Source organism: Anomaloglossus baeobatrachus, chromosome 7, assembly GCF_048569485.1.
Source record: "Anomaloglossus baeobatrachus isolate aAnoBae1 chromosome 7, aAnoBae1.hap1, whole genome shotgun sequence".
Classification (NCBI taxonomy): domain Eukaryota; kingdom Metazoa; phylum Chordata; class Amphibia; order Anura; family Aromobatidae; genus Anomaloglossus; species Anomaloglossus baeobatrachus.
In genome coordinates, this window is record NC_134359.1 from 43,119,498 (window position 1) to 43,138,228 (window position 18,731).

At 48.4% G+C, this 18,731-nt stretch overlaps 1 protein-coding gene across 1 annotated transcript in view; it reads right to left on the reverse strand.

The window, feature by feature from the left end:
* Positions 1–18,731, reverse strand: part of LY75 (lymphocyte antigen 75) — a 153,689-nt gene that overhangs the window by 18,101 nt on the left and 116,857 nt on the right. Inside the window, 11 exon segments of the mRNA XM_075317259.1 lie at positions 654–825; positions 958–1,181; positions 1,362–1,556; positions 2,889–3,011; positions 3,135–3,278; positions 6,618–6,780; positions 6,874–7,100; positions 9,415–9,544; positions 9,627–9,787; positions 10,183–10,288; positions 11,406–11,548. Coding sequence (XP_075173374.1) covers positions 654–825; positions 958–1,181; positions 1,362–1,556; positions 2,889–3,011; positions 3,135–3,278; positions 6,618–6,780; positions 6,874–7,100; positions 9,415–9,544; positions 9,627–9,787; positions 10,183–10,288; positions 11,406–11,548 — 1,788 coding nt within the window.

Genomic DNA, 18,731 nt, shown 5'->3' on the forward strand with positions numbered 1-18,731 from the left:
TTTTTCCATAGATCTAGCCATTTGAGGCCCTCATGTTGTAGTTTTGAAGGACACCCTCCATTTTACTATATTACACACAGGGAAAAAAAAACTACTATTATAATAATAAATAATAATAATAAATAATAATAATAATTTATTCATTTATATAGCGCTATTAATTCCACAGCGCTTTACATACATTGGCAACACTGTCCCCATTGGGCCTCACAATCTAGAGTCCCTATCTGTATGTCTTTGGAGTGTTGGAGGAAACCAGAGAACCCGGAGGAAACCCACGCAAACACGGGGAGAACATACAAACTCCTTACAGATGGTGTCCTTGGTGGGATTTGAACCCAGGACCCCAGCGCTGCAAGACTGCAGTGCTAAGCACTGAGCCACCACAAGACTGCAGTGCTAACCACTGAACCACCACAAGACTGCAGTGCTAACCACTGAGCCACCACAAGACTGCAGTGCTAACCACTGAGCCACCACAAGACTGCAGTGCTAACCACTGAGCCACCACAAGACTGCAGTGCTAACCACTGAGCCACCACAAGATTGCAGTGCTAACCACTGAGCCACCACAAGACTGCAGTGCTAACCACTGAGCCACCGTGCCACCCTATTTTTTATCATTTCATTAATGTTCCCTAATTACAACTTACCTGGAGATGTTTCTTTATAGCATATTGCACCCTCTTGAGGTTCACTACAATTCTTTATGTTCCACTCTCCTTTTGTATCCAGATATATACAGTTTCCAAGGCTGAGCTTTTTAGACAAGTACTTAGATGCATAGTTGATGTCGGTCCCGTCCGACCACTCCATACTGGACCCCTATCAGCCAAACGTATATATAGTAAAATGTCCAAACATGTTTATCACACTTTATAAAGAATAAACTACCCACAGACCCGCAGTGATTGGTCGGTTCCCCGCTGGCTGTATTTTGGGATTGGAGTTACTCACCTCATTATTCCACAGTCCAATCCACAGTGCAAACCCATCATGCCTGAGAATATGCTCCACAAACAACTGCTGGTGCTCCGTGTGAATACTGGCCAGGTGCCCGCCGCTCTGTCTACATTCCTTCACCGCTTCAAACCAGGTAAGTTTCTTCTTTACAACAAAATATGTCGAATTTTGATAGGGGACAGCGGTCGGCATTGGCGAAATGTAATCTTGATTAGAACCTTAAGGGGTGAAATCAACATTAAATGTTACCTTAGGCTCCTGGTAGGTCATATTCTTCCAGCATCACGTCCAAATGTGTTTAAAATTTAATTTTTATTTCATAAATAATTAGTTTTATTTATTAGTTTTGGTTTTACACAACTTCATCTACATATGGATACAAACACTGGCGGAGTTACCTTTCTCAATTTTGCAGGCCACAAGAGAGTGTTGTTGAAGGAATAACAACTGAAAATCCGATGGATTTGAATAAATATCCCAAAATCCATCAATTCTCATAGCAGCATAAAAGCTGTCGTTTGTCACATTTGGTCGCCCCTCTCTCCAGTTGGAGTATTGTACGAAGGTCTGGTCATGCCAGCGCAAACCATTGGCTGGGAAAGAAAACAAAACATTGTGAGATTAGTACCGATTCTATGGACACTTTGGAAATGCAAATATTACTGGGTATATTTAATTAATAAAATTCCACTAGGTTTCATTCATTTTCAGACCCCCTGATATGCAATTTTCAGCCTGATCAAAATTTCAACATTTTCTCTTGAGGGAGTGTCACTCTCATTAATATAGGCTGGATGCAAGGTCTGTGTGTATATGTAGGTTGCTGAGAAATTATTGACTCATACATCAGCACAGCTTCTACCCTGCACCTAATTCCCCTTAATGTGCTTTCCTCCTTTTCTAAAGCCTGTTTTCTCTGCCCTCCCTGAGAATCTGGATGCTTTCTCTTCTGCCCTCCCTGAGAATGTACATGCTTTCCCGTCTGCCTTCCCTGAGAATGTAGATTCATTCCAGTCTGCCCTCCCTGAGAATGTACATGCTTTCCCATCTGCCCTCCCTGAGAATGTAGATTCTTTCCCGTCTGCCCTCCCTGAGACTGTAGATGCTTTCCCATCTGCCCTCCCTTAGACTGTAGATGCTTTCTTGTCTGCCCTCCCTGAGACTGTAGATCCTTTCTCATCTGTTCTTTGAGACTGTAGATGCTTTCTTGTCTGCCCTCCCTAAGAATGTAGATGCTTTCCCATCTGTCATCCCTGAGAATGTAGATCCTTTCCCGTCTGCCCTCCCTGACAATGTAGATGCTTTCCCGTCTGCCCTCCCTGACAATGTAGATGCTTTCCCGTCTGCCCTCCCTGACAATGTAGATGCTTTCCCATCTGCCCTCCCTAAGAATGTACATGCTTTCCCATTTGCCCTCCCTGAGACTGTAGATGCTTTCCCATCTGCCCTCCCTAAGAATGAAGATGCTTTCCCATCTGTCCTCCCTGAGAAAGAAGATGCTTTCCCATCTGCGCTCCCTGAGACTGTAGATGCTTTCCCATCTGTCCTCCCTGAGAAAGAAGATGCTTTCCCATCTGCGCTCCCTGAGACTGTAGATGCTTTCCAATCTGCCGTCCTTGAGACTGTAGATGTTTTCCCGACTCCATTCTAGGCAAATAGTAAATCCATGAGTCCGTCTTTAGCTAACCCTGTATACCCCAAAAGAGCTATTTCTGCAGATGGTGGACGTTTCCGCACCTGAACCCCACAGATCAGAATTTCTAATGTTTTACTATAACATGATAAAAGTTTAAAAAAGTTGCATTAACCCTTTAAATACCTTTATGGTAAACACCAGAATTATCCGGTAGGTATTTGGCAGTGTTGCAGTTTTGTTATAAACCGATCAAAAATTTCAGGTCTTAATGATAATGATCAAGACTTACCACTGCTATCATAAAGAAGTCCCAACCAAACCCCCTTGGCCAGGTCGGCGTACGGCTGTAGATGGTTGAAAACAAACGTATTTTCATCCTCATCTCTGATGCTCAGGACATAGGCATCCTGGTCTGTAAGAGAATGCATCCGGTAAGCTGACAATCAGTATATCAAGTCATTTAGAAATTTTTTTGGGGCATTTCAGAGTCACTAGAAGAGTTAAAAGACAAAAAAAAAAAATCAACGATACATACGGAGTGTGTGGCAGATATATTTTGAGGGACTTGGCACCCATCTTCTGTGTTTTAAAAGAAAAGCATAGCAGCTATTTCTGTACGGAATCCATACGGTGCTCCCGACTGTATGAGGACAGTCTGTGTGGTTGGTTGCCGTTTTTTCTGTAAAATATTTATGAAAAACAATTAGCATTGAGAAAAGTAGGAGGATAGGGGAAAGAACGTAGATGCTTTCCAGTCTGCCCTCCCCGAGACTGTCGATGCTTTCCAGTCAGCCCTCCCTGAGACTGTAGATGCTTTCCAGTCTGCCCTCCCTGAGACTGTAGATGCTTTCCAGTCTGCCCTCCCTGAGACTGTAGATGCTTTCCAGTCTGCCCTCCCTGAGACTGTAGATGCTTTCCAGTCTGCCCTCCCTGAGACTGTAGATGCTTTCCAGTCTGCCCTCCCTGAGACTGTAGATGCTTTCCAGTCTGCCCTCCCTGAGACTGTAGATGCTTTCCAGTCTGCCCTCCCTGAGACTGTAGATGCTTTCCAGTCTGCCTTCCCTGAGACTGTAGATGCTTTCCAGTCTGCCCTCCTGGAGACTGTAGATGCTTTCCAGTCTGCCCTCCTGGAGACTGTAGATGCTTTCCAGTCTGCCCTCCCGGAGACTGTAGATGCTTTCCAGTCTGCCCTCCCGGAGACTGTAGATGCTTTCCAGTCTGCCCTCCCGGAGACTGTAGATGCTTTCCAGTCTATCCTCCCGGAGACTGTAGATGCTTTCCAGTCTGCCCTCCCGGAGACTGTAGATGCTTTCCAGTCTGCCCTCCCTGAGACTGTAGATGCTTTCCAGTCTGCCCTCCCTGAGACTGTAGATGCTTTCCAGTCTGCCCTCCCTGAGACTGTAGATGCTTTCCAGTCTGCCCTCCCTGAGACTGTAGATGCTTTCCAGTCTGCCCTCCTGGAGACTGTAGATGCTTTCCAGTCTGCCCTCCTGGAGACTGTAGATGCTTTCCAGTCTGCCCTCCTGGAGACTGTAGATGCTTTCCAAAGCAAGAATTGTTGACCTTAGGGAGATCAACATATCCACTGCGGAGACACCATCACGTGTTTCTCAACGCAGTGATTCTAGAGCATTGCCCCCTGGGAAGTATGCAAATAAGAAAGCCGCGGAGACACCATCACGTGTTTCTCAACGCTGGCAGAAAACTAGCCAGGTCTTTCACCGGGAAGGAACAACCACGGGAAGGGCAGTCTCGAGTCAAGGAGACCACCTATACCAAACATGGTATCCATCCACAGACAGCCGTTTCGGGGTATTTGCCCCTCATCAGTGTGGAGTAGGAATCTGGCTAGTGGGGGCAATGCCTAGTATAAGACTACTTAAGCAAGAATTGTTGACCTTAGGGAGATCAACATATCCACTGCGGAGACACCATCACGTGTTTCTCAACGCAGTGATTCTAGAGCATTGCCCCCTGGGAAGTATGCAAATAAGAAAGCCGCGGAGACACCATCACGTGTTTCTCAACGCTGGCAGAAAACTAGCCAGGTCTTTCACCGGGAAGGAACAACCACGGGAAGGGCAGTCTCGAGTCAAGGAGACCACCTATACCAAACATGGTATCTATCCACAGACAGCCGTTTCGGGGTATTTGCCCCTCATCAGTGTGGAGTAGGAATCTGGCTAGTGGGGGCAATGCCTAGTATAAGACTACTTAAGCAAGAATTGTTGACCTTAGGGAGATCAACATATCCACTGCGGAGACACCATCACGTGTTTCTCAACGCAGTGATTCTAGAGCATTGCCCCCTGCTAATACCCCGAAACGGCTGTCTGTGGATGGATACCATGTTTGGTATAGGTGGTCTCCTTGACTCGAGACTGCCCTTCCCGTGGTTGTTCCTTCCCGGTGAAAGACCTGGCTAGTTTTCTGCCAGCGTTGAGAAACACGTGATGGTGTCTCCGCGGCTTTCTTATTTGTAGATGCTTTCCAGTCTGCCCTCCCGGAGACTGTAGATGCTTTCCAGTCTGCCCTCCCGGAGACTGTAGATGCTTTCCAGTCTGCCCTCCCGGAGACTGTAGATGCTTTCCAGTCTATCCTCCCGGAGACTGTAGATGCTTTCCAGTCTGCCCTCCCGGAGACTGTAGATGCTTTCCAGTCTGCCCTCCCGGAGACTGTAGATGCTTTCCAGTCTGCCCTCCCGGAGACTGTAGATGCTTTCCAGTCTGCCCTCCCGGAGACTGTAGATGCTTTCCAGTCTGCCCTCCCGGAGACTGTAGATGCTTTCCAGTCTGCCCTCCCGGAGACTGTAGATGCTTTCCAGTCTGCCCTCCCGGAGACTGTAGATGCTTTCCAGTCTGCCCTCCCGGAGACTGTAGATGCTTTCCAGTCTGCCCTCCCGGAGACTGTAGATGCTTTCCAGTCTGCCCTCCCGGAGACTGTAGATGCTTTCCAGTCTGCCCTCCCGGAGACTGTAGATGCTTTCCAGTCTGCCCTCCCGGAGACTGTAGATGCTTTCCAGTCTATCCTCCCGGAGACTGTAGATGCTTTCCAGTCTGCCCTCCCGGAGACTGTAGATGCTTTCCAGTCTGCCCTCCCTGAGACTGTAGATGCTTTCCAGTCTGCCCTCCCGGAGACTGTAGATGCTTTCCAGTCTGCCCTCCCTGAGACTGTAGATGCTTTCCAGTTTGCCCTCCTGGAGACTGTAGATGCTTTCCAGTCTGCCCTCCCGGAGACTGTAGATGCTTTCCAGTCTGCCCTCCCTGAGACTGTAGATGCTTTCCAGTCTGCCCTCCCGGAGACTGTAGATGCTTTCCAGTCTATCCTCCCGGAGACTGTAGATGCTTTCCAGTCTGCCCTCCCGGAGACTGTAGATGCTTTCCAGTCTGCCCTCCCGGAGACTGTAGATGCTTTCCAGTCTGCCCTCCCGGAGACTGTAGATGCTTTCCAGTCTGCCCTCCCGGAGACTGTAGATGCTTTCCAGTCTGCCCTCCCGGAGACTGTAGATGCTTTCCAGTCCGCCCTCCCTGAGACTGTAGATGCTTTCCAATCTACCCTCCCTGAAGTTTACCCTTCCCTGAGACTGTAGAACCCCCAAATAATCCCATTTTGAGGTGTACGTGGTGCCGTCCTGTTTTGCAACTTTTTGATATCATTTCAATTTCTCACCATTTTCAAAATCTCTGGTTTATGTCATTAAATAGAGCGGTTCATAACCTCAATACAGAAGTTGAAAACCTTTAAAGATTAAATTTTAAAATTTAAAGTATTTATTCAATGGTGAGGTCACAGGTACAGATAGAGACGGACACTGAGAGCAAAGGGCCCTTGTGCGTAGGTTATAGCAATGATATGCCTGGGTGGGTGTAGCTTGCCGAGGAGGAGCCCCTTGGTGCTATCCTCCTGGTGGAAGCGGCATACCCCCATAGTCTCCTGCGTCCCTCAATGGGGAACCCAAGAAAGAATTGTCGCAGGTTCCCCCGCTCATAGGCAGACATTACCCTCGGCAAAAACTTACCTGGTGGAATATGACAAATTGCCCCAGGAAGCTGGATGTCACAGGTCTCAGTTTTCCAAGTCCCCTCTAAAGAAATAAGAGTGCAATCCTCCTCTTGAGTATCTGTCGACCATCGATTCAGAGTGACCAGGCTGCCATCGAGCCATCGGTAGTGGATTCCATCCTGATACATTGTAACACATCAATAATCAGCAGAATTACAGAAAGTGCACATGAAATGCAATCTAAAGAAATAATAAAAAACTGAAAAACTTACATCATGGCTGGAGAGTCCTATCCACATCGGCCGGCCCACTTGGCTAACAGTGACTGTGAGAAAGGAGAGCTGGTACTGATCCGTTATACTGACCAGCTCCATATTTTTGCTTCTGCATTCAGACACCGCTTCGTACCAGGTCATATTTTTTTTAATAATCCTATACTTTCGCTCTTTATACTCTATTTCTTCTGGAACCACAGTCTGCGCAGTTGTGCCGGCCTGATCTAAAAAAGATATATAATATATAATACATATTAAAGCAGCCAGACTGGCTTGCAAAGTCTCCATAAGGAGAATAGTGTTCCCCCGTGATCCCCACATAGCTTTCTCATGAGCCAGATCAGACACCCCATACTTTGCACTGACGAGGGGCAAGCACCCCAAAACAACGTGTCTGCAAATTGGGATTCTGATCTGGCATATATCCTAAGTTATATGTAAAGGGTTGTTAAAAATCCACATTTAACTTTTAGGATCGCTACTTCCAATAGGTGTCGCTGCGCTAGAGTTTGTCTCTAGTCCTGGAGAGACAATTTGAATATTATATATGTACATTAAAAAAACAAAAACGCACAAAAAAAAAAAAAATCTTCCTCCTATACTTATATTTTAAGCTTCTTACAGATGCCCTAAACACGTTGAGGTGTATGAATGTGCGACCACACCGCCAATTGTGAGAATAGAGACCGATGTGACTTTAGCGGGAATGTTTGAAGTCAATCAATATCTAATACTACACACAAAATATGCAATAATTACTATGTTTCTACCTAAGCATGTATAAATTTTTATTAGTGATGAGCGGGCACTACCATGCGCGGGTGCTCGGTACTAGTAACTAGTGATGAACGGGCACTACCATGCTCGGGTGCTCGGTACTCGTAACTAGTGATGAGCGGGCACTACCATGCTTGGGTGCTCAGTACTGGTAACTAGTGATGAGCGGGCACTACCATGCTCAAGTGCTCGGTACTAGTAACTAGTGATGAGTGAGCACTACCATGCTCGGGTGCTCAGTACTCGTAACTAGTGATGAGCGGGCACTACCATGCTCGGGTGCTCAGTACTCGTAACTAGTGATGAGCGGGCACTACCATGCTTGGGTGCTCAGTACTGGTAACTAGTGATGAGTGAGCACTACCATGCTCAAGTGCTCGGTACTAGTAACTAGTGATGAACGGGAACTACCATGCTCGGGTGCTCAGTACTAGTAACTAGTGATGAGCGGGCACTACCATGCTCAGGTGCTCTGGACTCGTAACTAGTGAGGAGCGCGCACTACCATGCTCAGGTGTTCGGTACTTGTAACAAGCAGTTAGATAGTCAGATGGGCGCGACTCAAGTAATCAAGTATAATGGAAGTCAATGGGGAACGTGAGCATTTTTCGGGGAATCTTCCAAAAAATGCACTAGTCCCCCATTGACTTCCATTATACTCGGCTACTCGAGTTGGGCCCATGTGAGCATCCAACTGCTTGTCACAAGTACCGAGCACCTGAGCATGGTAGTGCTCACTCCTCACTACATACGAGAACCTGAGCATGGTAGTGCCTGCTCATCACTAGTTACGAGTACTGAGCACCCGAGCATGGTAGTGCCCGCTCATCACTAGTTACGAGTACAGAGCACCAGAGCATGGTAGTGCCCGCTCATCACTAGTTACGAGTACAGAGCACCAGAGCATTGTAGTGCCCGCTCATCACTAGTTACGAGTACTAAGCACCCATGCATGGTAGTGCTCGCTCATCATTAGTTACCAGTACTAAGCACCCATGCATGGTAGTGCTCGCTCATTACTAGATACGAGTACTGAGCACCTGAGCATAGTAGTGCCCGCTCATCACTAGTTACGAGTACCGAGCACCCGAGCATGGTAGTGCCTGCTCATCACTAGTTACGAGTACTGAGCACCCGAGCATGGTAGTGCTCGCTCATCACTAGTTACGAGTGCTGAGCACCTGAGCATGGTAGTGCCCGCTCATCACTAGTTACGAGTACTGAGCATGGTAGTGCTCGCTCATCGCTAGATACGAGTACAGAGCACCCGAGCATGGTAGTGCCCGCTCATCACTAGTTACGAGTACTGAGCACCCGAGCATGGTAGTGTCCGCTCATCACTAGTTACGAGTACTGAGCACCCGAGCATGGTAGTGCCCGCTCATCACTAGTTACGAGTACTGAGCACCAGAGCATGGTAGTGCTCACTCATCACTAGTTACGAGTACTGAGCACCAGAGCATGGTAGTGCCCACTCATCACTAGTTACGAGTACTGAGCACCCAAGCATAGTAGTTCCCGCTCATCACTAGTTACGAGTACTGAGCACCCGAGCATAGTAGTTCCCGCTCATCACTAGTTACGAGTACTGAGCACCCGAGCATGGTAGTGCTCACTCATCACTAGATACGAGTACCGAGCACCTGAGCATGGTAGTGCTCGCTCATCACTAGATACGAGTACCGAGCACCTGAGCATGGTAGTGTTCGTTTATCACCAATTTTTATCCCTCTTAAAATGCATTAAAAATGTTTTCCCTACCTGCAGGTTTTTGGCAGACTGACACATATTGCTGATCTGAACAGGCGGTGAAGTCCCATGTTCCAACAAATGATGATTTGGGATCATTGAGAAAAAACACACACTGCTGATTCTTCTCTGTGTTACTCTCCTAGGGAAAACAAACAAAAACCCTTTAAGAATGAGAATATGAAACTAATCTTACAAGCAAAATTTTAAACCCCAGTCCTTACATCAAGCTGAAACAGCTTCAGTCTTCCGTGTAGCAGCGGATGAAGGTTGGTGTACCTGACCTCGGAGCCGTCCAGCCAGCTGTACTTGTAACTATGTAAGGGAATCCTTAAACCGATCCAGAATTTTTTTTGCATGCTAGAACTCAAATATGTGATAAAATCTGCAGAAGAAAAAAATAAAAGCAACATAATAGTAACCTGAGCTGTACAAAGGTTTAAAAGGAATGACCGTAACTTAGTTCCGGTGGCTATCGCGGATTCAGTGCTGCTCCGTGGCTCGGACATTATGAAGCTTGGTAGATGCCAGATTATCGGAGGTTTTGGATTATTGGGCAGTACTGGAGCTCTTGGGTCACTGGTGGACACAGACAGAAATGGGCCCCTGTGCAAGAACAGTATATTGGCCATTTTCAGTCCAATAAATCATCAAAAATGCTTTTGAGGTGGTCCTGGCCCCCTAACCGTCTGGGCCCCTGTGTGGCCCCACAGGTTGCACTAATGATATGTCAGCCCCTGCGTTGGGTCTCGGACACCTTACACTGCACTTACGTCTTACCTTGCTCATGTTGGTTCAGAATCGAAGGAAGAGTGGCCCCGTGTTCAGTGCAATATTTAGTTGCTTCCAAGAAGGTCAGGTTTTTCTCAGGAACCTTTACAAAGCACTAAAATAAGAAATAATCACATACACAGTTGATGTAGTCATACTGCCAGAATGATGTTACCTATAACAGGTGCCCCATTAATCCCTTTCGATTTCATGACGTGGAGTGAAGGTGTATGGAGCAAGCGCAGGAGCTGAGCTCACTATACACGGAACAGGTGTCGGCCGTGTTATACAGCCAGCACCTGACTCTCACAGCTCCGGTGTCGGCTGTGTTATACAGCAAGCACCTGACTCTCACAGCTCCGGTGTCGGCTGTGTTATACAGCCAGCACCTGACTCTCACAGCTCCGGTGTCGGCTGTGTTATACAGCAAGCACCTGACTCTCACTGCTCCGGTGTCGGCTGTGTTATACAGCCAGCACCTGACTCTCACAGCTCCGGTGTCGGCTGTGTTATACAGTCAGCACCTGACTCTCACAGCTCCAGTGTCGGCTGTGTTATACAGCAAGCACCTGACTCTCACAGCTCCGGTGTCGGCTGGGTTAGGCAGCCAGTACCTAACTCACAACTTTGGTGTCAGCTGTGTTACACAGCCAGCACCTGACTCTCACAGCTCTGATAGCTGCCAATTTTAGCCCATAAAAGATGAAAACAAGTTATGCTGCGGACAGGTGATAACTTTTCGATCGGTGGTGTTTGTCTGAGGGAACCCAAACAAAAATCAGAAGAACAAGGGACTTGTACTTTTGGCAGACCCATAGGCAATGAATGGTGCAGTGGTCGATGACTGTCCAACCGCTCACTCTATTCCACAACGAGAATAAACGTTCCCCGTCCTGCTAATCGCTTCGCCACCCAGAGGTTGGACTCACACCAATCAACAAATTATATGTGGATAGGAGAGAACTTGTTTTCCCCTGGACAATCCCTTTAAATGCCGCAACAGCATTTTAGTACATTGTATGGTGACTTTCAAAGCTATAACTTGAACCACAAAAAAAAAAACAACAAAAAACCCTCATACAGCTATAACACCGGAAAAATAAGAAATTATGGCACACGGAAGAAGGGGAGGTAAAGTAAATATTAAAAAAAGGGGGTTGAAATCTTAACCTTACCATCCCTGCCTGCAACATGGCAACATACGTATTAATGACCCTTCCTCATTGTCTCACCTTGTTTCCATACAATATAAAGCTTTCCGGGCAGCTTCCAGAAGAGTTGATTACTTTGGTTGGGATTATTTCCAGGAGGGATAAGTTCTGACTTTCACATATAAATGGGAGCTTCACATTGCAATTTATCGGCCTAAATTGGTCTATGGGATAAACATTAAAGAGATTAAAAGGTGACATAAGAAAAAAGAAATAATAATAATAGCATAGCTTGTGCTTTAATAGCATACTTAAAATGAGGCAATCACTAGATTTTGGCAGAAGAAACCAAAACCATGATGTGACAGGGCTTTGTGATGCCTCCTGTCCAAAAAATGGTGTTGGTAAGATTGTCTGTTTCATTGTGCTGCACAAAAGGAGTTTAGAGATTAATTAAAAAAAAAAAAAAAATAATATGTTACCACTCAAAAAGAGTCATCTGGGCGGGGCCACTGGGCCTTGATGGACTTCCCAGCTAGTGGAAACTTCCCACCTTTAATAAGACATCAATTGAGGCATGGAGGCCGACTCGGCACACACTCGACACTGCCAAGATGACTTTTGGAGAGCGTCATATGCTGTATTATAACCTCTTTTTATCAAGCAGAGTAAAATGAGCTAACAGGGACCTATTAAGAAACCTATTAAAAGCACTATAAAAAGAGAAATCTGGCTTCTTAGACAAATATGTAGCGACAGGTTCCCTTTAAGTATGTGACAAGCCCTCATGGCATATTACAGCTCTCATCTCTGCATGACAGTGCCGGTAGATGAGAGCTGCAGAGTGCATTATTCCCCGATACCTGCGGTGTTTGTATTGGCACACAGCTCTGCTCTTCTACCCACGCTCAGTAAATCACCCACACTAAGCTCTGTGTAATCTGGTTAGACAAGAGTCTGTAATCATTCTCAACTCTACTATGGTAAGATTTGTGTGTAGCCAGGTCATACAGATATAACTGCTGGTTAATAACTGTGCAGGAGGAGAATAGAAGAGCTGTGTGTCATTATAAACACTGATCTGCGTCGATCAAAGGTATTGTGGAATAATGTGTTGGTATCTGGGATAGATGCAGAGCGCTGTATGTGACAAGCACTGATTGCATTCTACAGCTCATATATCTCTACATGACAGTGCCGGCAGATGAGAGCTGCAGAGTGCCCTGATACCTGGGATAGATATAAAGAGGGGTTTGTAATAACAAACAGCTCTGCTCTCCTATCCCTGCACAGTAGTCGCCAACACTAACCTGGTTAGACAAGAGTCTGTAACCACGCTCAACTCTTGGCTAAGAGGAGAGGAGCCTAACCAGAGCATCTCCTCTATTAACTTATGTTTCTAAGGTGTAAAAAAATAGGATTTCTAACCTGTCAGCACAGAATGACTGTTCAAACCAAGCACAGGCATTTGGTGCCCCCCTGATGTGGCCAAACATTTGTGCACTTTCCACCTATCTCTGCCTCTATGAAACCAAAGCTATCAATCAAAGAAAAGGGGGCGGAGATAGCAGGAAAACAATAAGGTAGGAAGGTGCACTTAAATGTTTGGCAACATCAACGGTGCAGAGATAACTTGTGCTTGGTTTGAAAAGTCATTCTGGGCTGGCAGAGTCCTTTTAAATATATGGTCTGGTTAGAAACCCAATTTGTATACACCTTGGATAGAAACGTCTGAGTGAATAGAGGAGATGCTCTGTTTAGGCTCCTTTCATCTTAGCCAGAGTTGAGAGTGGTTACAGACTCTTGTCTAACCAGGTTACACAGAGCTTAGTGTGGGCGATTACTGTGCAGAGCTGTGCGTCATTACAAACACCTCTCTGTATCTATCCCAGGTATCAGGGAATAACGGACCCTGTAGCTCTCATCTCCCGGCACTGTCATGCAGTGATGAGAGCTGTAATATGCAAATCAGCGCTTGTCACAGACAACGCTCTGCATCTATCCCAGATACCTGCATTATTCCACAATTGATTGATGCAAAGCAGTGTTTATAATGACATGTAGCTCTGCTGTCCTCCTCCTGCACAGCTATATCTCTATGACTTATCTAGAGACACAATTCTTACCATATCATATAAAGATAGCCTACTTTGACATTCTTTGGAGGGGTTTTGTTCCCCACCCCACCCGAAAATTACAGCTCCTGCTTAGGATTGGGTAATGTCAAACAAGTTAAAAAGTAACCACCCCCAAAAAAGAATTTCTGCTAATGTCCACTTGGTTTAATCATCTATGCATTACTAGATAATATCTCCACAAAATAAAAAATAAATAAATAAATAAAAATTTCCAGATCTTGATCATCATGTGGCCAATTTTCATCTAAAATGGGTTAAAAAAACCCTTTTTAATGTGCTCTCTGTGATACTTAATGTGCCCTGTAGTGGCGCTGCAGGGAAAAAGAGAATTTTGTTTACTTACCGTAAATTCTTTTTCTTATAGTTCCGACATGGGAGACCCAGACCATGGGGTGTATAGCTTCTGCCTCCGGAGGACACACAAAGCACTACACTAAAAGTGTAGCTCCTCCCTCCGAGAATATACACCCCCCGGATGACAAATCCACCCAGTTTAGTGCAAAAGCTGAAGGAGGACATCCACCCATAAGTAGAGATAGAGTAAAACCCGGAATAACCGGAACCTCTGTCTACAACAACAGCCGGTGAAAAACACACGGAACAAGAAAACTGCCAACAGGCAACAGGGAGGGTGCTGGGTCTCCCATGTCGGAACTATAAGAAAAAGAATTTACGGTAAGTAAACAAAATTCTCTTTTTCTTCATCGTTCCTTATGGGAGACTCAGACCATGGGATGTCTCAAATCAGTCCATGGGTGGGAAATAAACAGAAACTGAGAAGTAGGCAAAACCTAACTTCACAAATGGGCGACAGCCGCCCGAAGGATGCGTCTGCCCAAGCTCGCATCTGCCGAAGCATGAGCATGCACTTGGTAGTGCTTCGAAAAGGTGTGCAGACTAGACCAAGTGGCAACCTGACAGACCTGCTGAGCCGTAGCCTGGTGCCTGAAAACCTAAGAGGCACCGACAGCTCTGGTCGAGTGCGCCTTAATCCCCGGCGGGGGAGGCACCTGAGAACATTGGTAGGCATCGGATATGGCCGACCTAATCCAACGAGCTAGGGTCGGTTTAGAAGCCGAGAGACCCTTGCGCTGACCCGTGGTTAGCACAAAAAGAGAGGTGCACCGCCTAAGAACAGCGGTGCGTGACACATAGATCCAGAGCGTCCGCACCAAATCTAAAGCATGCAACGCTTTCTCAAAGCGATGCACAGGGGCCGAACAAAGGGAAGACAATGAAATGTCCTGGATAAGGTGTAAAGGAGACACCACCTTAGGGAGAAAGCCCGGAGTCGGACGGAGAACCACCTAGTCTTGGTGAAAAAAACAAAAAGGGTGACTCCGAAGAGAGCCCAGTCAAATCAGAGACTCTCCTGAGAGAAGTTATGGCCACCAGAAAGACCACTTTCTGTGAAAGACGAAACAACGAAAGCTCCCTAAGAGGCTCAAAGGGGGGTTTCTGTAAGGCCGTGAGGACAAGATTAAGGTCCCAGGGATCCAGAGGCCGCCGGTAAGGCGGAATGATGTGAGATGCGCCCTGCATGAAGGTGCGCACCTGGGCCAGTCGGGCGATACGCCGCTGGAACAACACTGACAGAGCCGAGACCTGTCCCTTGAGGGAATTGAGGGACAGTCCTAGCTGCAGACTGGACTGTAGAAAGGACAGGATGGTCGGCAAGGAAAACGGCCAAGGAGCATGGCCGGAAGAGCGACACCAGGACAGGAAAATTCTCCAAGTCCTGTGGTAAATCCTGGCCGAGGAAGACTTCCGAGCCTGAGTCATAGTGGAGATGACCTCGGAAGGCATGCCTGAAGCCGTAAGGATTCAGGGCTCAAGAGCCACGCCGTCAATCAGAGAGCCGCAGAATTCTGGCGGAAAACGGACCCTGTGAGAGAAGGTATGGGCGGTCCGGGAGATGCCACGGCTCCTCTACGGACAGACGGAGCAGGTCTGGGAACCAAGCTCGCCTGGGCCAGTCTGGGGCGATGAGTACGACCCGACGGCCCTCCATTCTGATCTTGCGCAGGACTCTGGGCAAGAGAGCTAGAGGGGGAAACACGTAGGCCAGACGGAACTGGGACCAATCCTGAACCAGCACGTCTGCCGCCAAGGCCTGAGGATCGTGGCACGTAAACCGGGACCTTGTTGTCGTGCCGGGATGCCATTAGATCCACTTCCGGAGTGCCCCACTTGCGACAGATTGACCGGAACACTGCCGGATGCAGGGCCCACTCGCCGCTGTCCACGGTTTGACGGCTAGATAATCTGCCTCCCAGTTTTCTACGCCTGGGATGTGGACTGCGGATTTGGCGGACTTGGAGTCCTCCGTCCACTGAAGGATACGTTGAACTTCCAACATTGCTAGGCGGCTGCAAGTCCCGCCCTGGTGATTGATGTAGGCAATTGCTGTCGCGTTGTCTGACTGGACTCGAATGTGCTTGCCCGCCGACAAGTGGAGAAAAGCTACGAGAGCTAGGAGCACAGCTCTGATTTCCAGCACATTGATCGAGAGGGCTGATTCGGACGGAGTCCAAGTGCCCTGTGCTCGGTGGTGGAGAAACACTGCTCCCCAGCCGGATAGACTGGCATCCGTGGTGAGAATCACCCAGGACGGGGCCAGAAAGGAGCGTGGAGAGAGGGGCCGAAGCCACCACTAAAGAGAGCTCCTGGACTGTGGCGACAGAGCCACCAGCCTGTGCAAGGAAGAGGTCCGCTTGTCCCAACAGCGGAGAATGTCCAGCTGCAGGGGACGCAGATGGAACTGGCAAAGGGAACCGCTTCCATTGACGCCACCATCTGACCCAGCACCTGCATGAGGTGCCTGATGGAATGACGGCGGAGCCTCAGCAGAGAGCGAACCGCCAGATGAAGGGACTGCTGTTTGACTAAGGGTAGCTTCACAAGTGCCAGCAGTCTTGAATTGCATCCCTGGGGAACGTAAGTTCCTGGGTCGAGGTCAGAGTGGACTTGCAAGCGTGGCGAGAGTGAGCGAGACACTCCGCTGACAGTCTGCACTGGATGAAGCCTTGACTAGAAGGTCGTCCAGGTAAGGAATCACTGCCAACCCCTGGAGGTGCAGAACCGCAGCCACTGCTGCCATGACCTAGGTGAATACACGAGGGGCCGTGGCTAACCCGAAGGGGAGAGCCACGAATTGGAAATGTTCCTCTCCGATTACAAAACGTAGCCAACGCTGGTGTGAAACTGCGATTGGCACATGCGGATAGACATCTCTGATGTCGATGGATGCTAAGAAATCTCCTTGGGTCATTGACTGATCGCAGAGATTCCATGCAAAAATGCCGCACCTGAACATGCTTGTTGAGAAGCTTGAGATCCAGGTCGGAAGGCACTGTCCTTTTCGGGGACTAGGAAGAGATTTGAGTAAAAATCTCAGAACCGTTCCCAGTCGGGAACTGGTACAATTACTCCACTGGCCTGCAAGAATGCCACGGCCTGTGAGAAGGCGGCGGCCTTGGAGCAGGGGGGAGTTGACAGAAAAAATCTGTTTGGCGGGCTGGATAGAATTCTATTCTGTAGCCGTGGGAGATGGTAACCCACACCCACTGATCGAAGACGTGTTGAAACCACACGTCGCCCAAGTGGGAGAGCCTGCCACCGACCAAGGACGTTGCTGGCGCGGCCAGATAATCAAGAGGAGGCTGCCTTGGTGGCAGCAGCTCCTGCGGACTTCTGAGGACGCGGCTTCATGCGCCAGTTGGTTTACGGACCTTGGCTGAGTTAGTGGACGAGGCCGAGGGCTTAGAGGACGACCAGTTAGAGGAACGAAAGGAACGAAACCTCGACTGGTTCCTGCCCTGGACAGGTTGCCTGGGTTTGTGGCATGGAAGTACTCTTCCCGCCAAAAGCTTCCTTAATAATTTCATCCAGTTGTTCACCGAATAGACTGGTCCCAGCAAAAGGGAGCCCAGCAAGGAACTTCTTAAGAAGCATCTGCCTTCCACTCTCGAAGCCACAGGAGCCTGCGGATAGCGAGGGAAGTAGCCGAGGCCACCGCAGTGCGGTGACAGTCTCCAGCATGGCAGACATGGCATAGGATGAAAAGACTGGAGCCTGGAAGTTAAGGAAACCATTTCGGGCATAAAGTCCCTGTGAGGGAATGCATCTCCTCCAGAGAAGCAGAGATGGCTTTGAGAGCCCGCACTGCTGCAAAAGATGGGGAGAACGAGGCCCCTGCCGCCTCATATATAGATTTGACCAGAAGGTCAACCTGGCGGACAGTGGGATCCTTAGAGAGTGCCGTCAGCCACTGATACAACTGTCCGGGCTGAAAGTCTAGACACCGGAGGGTCCACCCTTGGTGAATGAGCCCACTCCTTGACCACCTCTGGTGGAAGGGGGAAACAGTCAACAGAACCACGCTTTGGGAAGCGTCTGTCAGGACAGGCTCTGGGCTTGGTCACAGTGGGCTGAAAAACTGGAGTGGTTAAGGAACACACTCCTTGTTCTCTAAAGGTATACTGATGCCTTTCTGCCAGAGGGGGATGCTCCCCTGATACAGGCGGATTGAGGTCCAGTACAAATATAATGGATGCAATCAAATCATTAGCATCTGCGTCACCTTCGGACAGATCAATGGGGTACATGAAGTAGCGTCCGAGCCCCTAGTAAAGGCATCCTCCTCGTCCTGCGAGTCAGCTCGTAAATCAGAGCTGCGGGACGAGGAAGGAAAGGGGACCCTGCGTCTCCATTTTAGGAGGACGGGGTCTAAGACCAGATGAACAATCCTCTGTGAGCTTTGCTGAGCGAGCCGTAGCAGCAGAAGCGCCCTGAGAAGGGGGCTGATGCATGCTCAGCAGTGTCCGGGACAGCTGTCCCCTGTAGAGAGGGATTCTACCCAAACCGGGGGTTCAGCCACCGGAGCCGGAGCAGCTGGGGGGACCACTGATGAGCTTCCAGGCTGAGGGACCACTATGTTAGGGCAAGCATCACAATGTGGTTATGTGCTCGGTACAGGCAGTACGAGTCTACATGCAGTGCATATTAAGAACAGCCTTGCAGCCTTGCTCTGATGTGAGACATGCTGCAGAAGTGGGGGCTCTGTCCAGAATGACCCCCAGCAGAGTATATAAACAGTGTATATAAGCAGGTCCACAACCGGAGGTTGTGGCTTGCCAGACCGTTTAACATAGAGACATCTCTGTGCCCTCCAGATCCCCCAGCCCAGGCCCCCAGTTGTCACAATGTGGTTATGCAGACATTGAGAACGCTGATAAAATGGCGCCGGAGCGAGGAGAGGGGGCGGGGC